The sequence below is a fragment of the Mandrillus leucophaeus genome, unplaced genomic scaffold (assembly GCF_000951045.1).
Source record: "Mandrillus leucophaeus isolate KB7577 unplaced genomic scaffold, Mleu.le_1.0 Scaffold4, whole genome shotgun sequence".
In the NCBI taxonomy this organism is placed as follows: Eukaryota; Metazoa; Chordata; class Mammalia; order Primates; family Cercopithecidae; genus Mandrillus; species Mandrillus leucophaeus.
In genome coordinates, this window is record NW_012104253.1 from 1715388 (window position 1) to 1723010 (window position 7623).

Sequence of the window (7623 nt, forward strand, 5' to 3'; positions counted from 1 at the left end):
TTTTTTGAGATGGAGTTTTGCTCTTGTTGCCCAGGCTAGAGTGCAATGGTGCCATCTCAGCTCACTGCAACCTCCACCTCCCAAGTTCAAGCGATTCTCCTGCCTCAGCCTCTCAAGTAGTTGGGACTACAGGCATGTGCTACCACACCTGGCTAATTTTGTTATTTTTAACAGAGATGGGGTTTCACCATGTTGGCCAGGCTGGTCTCGAACTTGTCACCTCAAGTGATCTGTCCGCCTTGGCCTCCCAAAGTGCTGGGATTACAGGCGTGAGCCACTGCACCCGGCCCAATAAAATATTTTAGAAAAAAATGTTTTGATGTGATAACGCAAACTCATAGTGACTCACACCTGCTTTATCAGGAGTTTCAGAAGGCATAGAAGGGGGAGAGGACACGCTGAGCAGCCAGGGGCTGTTGACACTCCAGAAGCACCCCCGGGGACTCCTTTTCTCAACAACACCCTCTGTAATGGCAGCGTCAGCCACGAGTGCACTGCCATTGGTTTTACTGACCAAACCTAAAGAGCTGACGGATGCATTCCCATCAGATGTGCTCGTGAAATCATGTCGACACACAGAAGACACACATCTCCTGGCCTGTTGGGCAGCAGTGCAGACAACGTGGGGGTCTCAGATCCTCCACTAGAATGATTCTGGTCCCGCCTGAGCCTTCGCCTGAGTCCCCATCAGACACCGTAAAGGTCAGTGTATGGATGATGAGCAGGCAGGGGCAGGAACTGGGACTGATTTGGTTTGAACCTGTGTCCCCACCAAATCTCATGTTGAAGTGTAATCTCCAACGATAGAGGTGGGGCCTGGTGGGAGGTGGCTGCTGGATCATGGGGGCAGAACCTTCATGGCTGGTTCAGCAACATCCCCTTGGCACTGCTCTCATGATAGTGAGTTCTCATGATATCTGGTTGTTTAAAAGTGTGTGCTGGCCAGGCGTGGCGGCTCACACCTGTAATCCCAGCACTTTGGGAGGCCGAGGCAGGCGGATCACCTGGGGTCAGGAGTTCAAGACCAGCCTGGCCAACATGGTGAAACCTCGTCTCTACCAAAAATATAAAAATTAGCCAGGCGTGGTGGCGGGTGCCTGTAATCCCAGCTACTTGGGAGGCTGAGGCAGGAGAATCACTTGAACTGGGGAGGCAGAGGTTGCAGTGAGCCAAGATCAGGCCACTGTGCTCCAGCCTGGATTACAGAGCCAGCAACCGTCTCAAAAAAAATAAATGAGTGTGTGACACCTCCCCCTGCTCCTTGTTCCTGCTGTGGCCACATGAGGCACCTGCTCCCACTCTGCCTTCACCCTGAATCTGTTTCCCAAGGCCTCCCCAGAAACCGAGCAGATGCCAGCACCATGCTTCCTGTACAGTCTGGAACCGTGAGCCAACTAAACCTATTTGGTTTATAAAATACCCGGTCTCAGGTCTGAGAATGGTTCAATAAAAAGACACATACCCAGACAGAAATATTACCTGCAGGCCACCGTGTGCTGACTCTGTCACCAAGCAGGAGCGGGCCCCTCCCTCGCATGGAGCCGCTGGCATGGACAGCCCCAGGGAGGGCAGGCCGAGTGTCCTTTCCTCCGTGCACCCCTGGAGGGTGCTTCCCTTGGCTTTCTCAGACAGCACCATCTCAGGGTCCACCTGGCCATGGCCTGGATTCAGTTTAAAATGTCGGGCCAGTCCCCCCTTTCCTATATATGACTTTTCACAAGTCTGACACTTAAAGCTTTTGGGCCTCAGGGAGCAGCTCGATAAGTCAAAGAGCGTGTGCCTCTCCCTCTGATCTTCATCTTCTTCCACACAGAGTTCCGAATAATCATCAGAATCTGACAGATGACTATCCGCCAAATCCTCTGTTTTTATGAACTTATAATCTTTAGCTTTATACTTGGGAGGTCGAGATACCCGTCCAGAACGTGTCTTTACTTTGAACGATTTTTTTAGTTTCTCAGTATGTTTTGTATGCAAGTTGGAAACAAATGGATGTGCTGAACTGGATGAAAGAGATGTTACTGCCAGCGGGTTGGAGGCAGACAAAGGAGTCAACATTGAGCCCTGTTCATTTGGAGTCTTGGGGGCTGGGACTTTCTTTGCAGGGACCACCTGGAGGGCTGGCAGTGGTCTCTGTACAAACACCTGAGCAGGAGGTTGGCGCAAGTCACTTAGGAAGCACGACTGTGGCTCGGTTCTCACAAGCGGCTGTACCCTGAGCAGCTGAGGGCTGGCGATGTGGAATCCCACGAGGCAGGAATTCCCCTGGGGTGGCTGGCTCTGTCTTGCAGTTTGGGGCTGGATTGTGGCTAGTAAGGGCATTGGCCTTTCCTGACCTTTCACTTCTCCAGATGTTACCTTGACACAAATGGCTTCTAGTTGCTTATGTACAGAAAGACAAGAAAGAGAAAAGAAGCATTGTGCTTATCAACATGTCTGCAATTTCACTCTCATCATAAACCCATCATTGACATTTTTTCTGAATTATATCTTACATATAAAAATTGATGTAATGTGTTTGTACTAAGGTGGTGTTTTCCAGACCTTTCTGACCAGAGACCACAGTGATATAAGTTGGACTTGGTGGCTCACACCTGTAATCCCAGCACTTTGGGAGGCCGAGGCAGGCTGATTACTTGAGGTCAGGAGTTCGAGACCAACCTGGCCAACATGGTGAAACTCCATCTCTACTAAAAATACAAAAATTAGCTGGGCATGTTGATGCACGCCTGTAATCCCAGCTACTCGGGGGGCTGAGGCATGAGAATCGCTTGAACTCGGGAGGAGGAGGTTACAGTGAGCTGAGATTGTACCACTGCACTCCAGCCTGGGCAACAGAGTGAGCCTCCATCTCAAAAAAACAAAAACAGAAATCACTATGATACATTTTACATTATGACCAGTACACGTGTATATAAATATCTACATATATAAATAAAAAGTTGATGGAACTAGTTATCATTCCTATATAAATGCCCGCTGATTGTATCTATTCTACATCACTTTTTTTTTCTTTTCCGAGATTAGGGTCTCACTCTGTCACGCAGGCTAGAGTGCAGTGGCGCGATCTCGGCTCACTGCAACTTCTGCCTCCTGGTTTGAGCAATTCTCCCATCTCAGCATCCTGAGTAGCTGCCACCACACCCGGCTAATTTTTGAATTTTTTGGTACAGACGGGTTTTACCACATTGGCCAGCTGGTCTCAAACTCCTGACGTCAAGTGATTGATCCACCTGCCTTGGCCTCCCAGAGTGCTGGGATTACAGGATTACAGGTGTGAGCCACCACGCCTAGCCCTATTCTACATCACTTTTTAAAAAATACTAGTCATAATCCACTAAATTGATTTCATGACCAATTAAGAGATAATAAGAGCCTTCTTAACAGTTTTACCCATGTGGGTTTTTTTTTTCCTTTGAGATCGACTCTCGCCCTGTCGCCCAGGCTAGAGTGGAACGGCACGATCTCGGCTCACTGCAACCTCCACCTCCCGAGTTCAAGCAATTTTCCTGCCTCAGTCTCCCAAGTATCTGGGATTACAGGCACATGCCACCACACCCCGGCTAATTTTTGTATTTTTAGTAGAGACAGGGTTTCATCATTCAGGCTGGTCTCGAACTCCTGACCTCTGGCGATCCACCTACCACAGCCTCCCAAAGTGGTGGGATTACAGGTGTGAGCCACCACACCCGGCCAGTTTTTGTTTTTTGTTTTTTGTCTTTTTTTGAGATGGAGTCTTGTTCTGTCGCCCAGGCTGAAGTGCCACTGCAACCTCCACCTCCCAGGTTCAAACGCTTCTCCTGCCTCGGCCTACTGAATAGCTGGGATCACAGGTGTGTGCCACCACACCAGCTATTTTTTTTTTTTTTTTTTTTTAGAAGAGATGGGGTTTCACCGTGTTAGCCAGGATGGTCTCGATCTCCTGACCTCGTGATCCCCCCGTCTCAGCCTCCCAAAGTGCTGGGATTACAGGCTTGAGCCACCGCGCCCGGCCAATGTTTTTTTTTTTTTTAAAGATGGAGTCTCGCTGTTGTCCAGATTGGAGTGTAGTGGCACTATCTTGGCTCAGTGCAACCTCCAGATCCCAGGTTCAAGCAATTCTCCTGCCTCAGCCTCCTGAGTAGCTGGGATTACAGGCGCCCACCACCATGCCCAGCTAATTTTTTTATTTTTAGTAAAGATGGGGTTTCACCATGTTGGTCAGGGTGGTCTCGAACTCCTGACCTCATGATCCGCCCACCTCGGCCTCCCAAAGTGCTGGAATTACAGGTGTGAGCCACCGTGCCTGGCGTTACCCATGTGTTTTTGGAGTTTTTAGTACTCTAAAAGCAGATGTAATTCATAACGTGGGCCCATGTTTTTAAAAAAGTTTTTAATGAAATTCTGGAAGCCACAAAAAATCCCTAAGGAACAATGTTACCCAGCTTCCTATTGCCCAACCTGCGTGCCCGTTTCTTCACCCTCTCCTGAATGTGCTGTTTAGCATTCTTTTTTTGTTTGTTTGTTTTTGAGACGGAGTCTCACTCTGTCGCCCAGGCTGGAGTGCAGTGGCGCGATCTCGGCTCACTGCAAGCTCCGCCTCCCGGATTCACGCCATCCTCCTGCCTCAGCCTCCCAAGTAGCTGGGACTACAAGCACCCGCCACCATGCCTGGCTAATTTTTTGTATTTTTAGTAGAGGTGGGGTTTCACCATGTTAGCCAGGATGGTCTCGATCTCCTGACCTCATGATCCACCCGCCTTGGCCTCCCATGTTTAGCATTCTTATGCTTTTTAAAAATTTATATGGCATATGCAGATATTTCTAAAAATATATAGTTCAGCTCTGAAATGTTTTCAACTTTATATAAATGGTATCATCTCCTGCAACTTCAAAGGACTTTTCTAGGTTTCCTCATTTTGCTTTGTGAATGTTATCCACATTAACATGGGTAGGTCTCAGGGGTTCATTTTCTCTGCAGTATGAGTACACCAGTCTCCTGTTGATGGACAGGTGGTTTCCAGCCTTCTGTTCCTAAGGTCTGCTCTGAATCCTGATGATGTATGTGGGTACATGCGTGAGTTTCTCTGGGGGCATGCACCTAGGCGTAGGGCTGAGTATCTTCAATAACTTTTTACAAATATATCTAACAAAATTTCAAATACATGTGCTTTTTGATCCAGTAATTCCATTTCCTGGATTCTATAAAAAAAGTCAGGTGGCCACAAAGATGTTCTGTTCTACAAAGTTCAAAGCAGCACTCTCTATAATAGCAAAACACCTACCAAAGGGGAGAACTACCTTCAACAACATCCCACAAATATTTACTGAGCGCTGACCGCGTGCCAGAAACACTGTTACAGGTGTCAGGGAAACAGCTGTCATACAGCTTAGGGGAGAAGGACGGGGAAGCAAAAGAAAGAAGCCTCCCGCCCTCACAGAGCAGAAATAATGAGCATTTTCCTCCGGGGAGAGAAAGAGGCAAACCTCATCATCCAGAGCACGATTTCCCAACCAACATTTCATAACATAATCCTTTGACATGGGTGGCTGGAGGATGCCCAGCAGCATCTCTGCCTCTACCCACTAGATGCCAGCAGTGATCCCGAGTCCTGACAATGAAGACATTGCCAAGTGCCCCCTGTGGGGCAAAACTGCCCTCAGTTGAGAGTCACTTATTTGAGATCACCAAGTGGCCCTCTTTGGACTGAACCTTCTGGTGTGACCCTCAAACAGTGGAGCATCACCAAAAATGTCACAAAGGACAGAATAAAAATCCTCACTGAGATCAAGCTGGAGTGTGTCTCTCATCTGTCTCTTGTTATTCTAGTACAAATAGCAGAGATCAGCCAACACTTTGTATGAAGAATTGTACAGAGCTGGCACCATAGCCCTGGGAGTCCCCAGCTCCTGGGCTACTTGTGAATCAAATGACAACGAGATTGACTGTGCATATCCTTCAAGAACCCCATCTCTTTCATGTTACTGCCAGTCACACCTGTAATCCCAGTGCTTTGAGATGCTGAGGTGGGAGGATTGCTTGAGGCCAGGAGTTCAAGGCCAGCCTGGACAACATAGTGAGACCCTGTCTCTACAAAACATTTCTAAATTAGCCAGGCATGATGGTGCATGCCCGTAGCCCCAGCTACTCGGGATGCTGAGGTGGGAGGATCATTTGAGCCTGGGAGTTCCAGGCTGTAGTGAGCCGAGATCAGTCCAGCCTGGGTGAGAAAGAAAGACGCTGTCTCAACAAAACCCCAAAACAAAAACAGAATACATATACATACATACACTAAACCCTACTGTTTTAGGATAACCACAGTGGCAAAACCAGACTCATAACGTATTTATCCTGTCCTGACTGGCTTACCCTATGGGTATTATACTTGATACTTTGTTATGTTTAGTTAATTCAGCTGACATTGACTAAGTATTTCTGGGTAGAATACATACACACTAGCCAAGTCGTAGCCTCACCCTTGAGATGGTGGGCGGTTTCCCCTGCCATGCCTCAGTCCCCGCAGATCTGCTGAATCGGATCTCCTGGGGTGGGGCCCCAAGATCTGCCCTTTCAAAAGCTTCACTGACTATTCTGAAGGCAGACAAGGTTCCCTAAGGAATGCAGACAGGTGAGGCAGACAGGAAAAATGTCATCGTGGTACAACAGGTGCAATAAAGAGGCAGAAATGGCCCAGCGGTAGTGGGCTGCCCAGAAGCAGTGATCTCTGAGGGGCATTTTGAAGGCTGGGAATTTTTGCCAGGTGAAAAAGGGCATACGTCCATGTGTAAATGCACGGATGCATGAAAAGGGGCACAGCATGTTGGATGGCACTGGAAATTTCCGTGGGGTGGAAAGAGGGAGGGTCAGGAGAGACAGGGGCCTCGATGTGACCCAAGTGTGTCCACTGGTCTGTGCTCCTGATCCACACCATCCCCCACAGCAAACACTGGGCCTTCTGCTGCGTTGTTGAAATGTACCCCACCACCCACCGCAGAACCTGCCTCTCCTCTGCTGCATTTTCAACCCAGACTCACCCTTTCAAATCTAGTTCAGATACCACCTCTTCAGCAAAGCTGCTTCTGGCCGGGCGCGGTGGCTCAAGCCTGTAATCCCAGCACTTTGGGAGGCCGAGACGGGCGGATCATGAGGTCAGGAGATCGAGACCGTCCTGGCTAACACGGTGAAACCCCATCTCTACTAAAAAATACAAAAAAACAACAAACTAGCTGGGCAAGGTGGCAGGCGCCTGTAGTCCCAGCTACTCGGGAGGCTGAGGCAGGAGAATGGCGTAAACCTGGGAGGCGGAACTTGCAGTGAGCTGAGATCCGGCCACTGCACTCCAGCCCAGGCGACAGAGCGAGACTAAAACAACAACAACAACAACAACAACAACAAAGCTGCTTCTGATCGCCTCAGCCAGGAATACTCTCCCTTTCTCTAAATACTTTTAGTTCTTTTCACTATCTTTTGTTTTCTGGCCTTGATTAGAAGTTATCTGGGTGGCCGGGCGCGGTGGCTCAAGCCTGTAATCCCAGCACTTTGGGAGGCCGAGACAGGCGGATCACGAGGTCAGAAGATCGAGACCATCCTGGCTAACACGGTGAAACCCCGTCTCTACTAAAAAAAATACAAAAAACTAGCCG

The 7623-nt window shown here is 48.8% G+C and overlaps 1 protein-coding gene across 1 annotated transcript in view; it reads right to left on the reverse strand.

Annotated features, from left to right (window-relative positions):
* The window catches only part of ZNF839 (zinc finger protein 839), a 40057-nt gene that overhangs the window by 27132 nt on the left and 5302 nt on the right, over positions 1 to 7623 (reverse strand). The window contains exon 2 of the mRNA XM_011991594.1: positions 1480 to 2382. Within this exon, the coding sequence (XP_011846984.1) occupies positions 1480 to 2322 (843 nt within the window). The 5' untranslated portion in view covers positions 2323 to 2382. The remainder of the gene's footprint in view (positions 1 to 1479; positions 2383 to 7623) is intronic.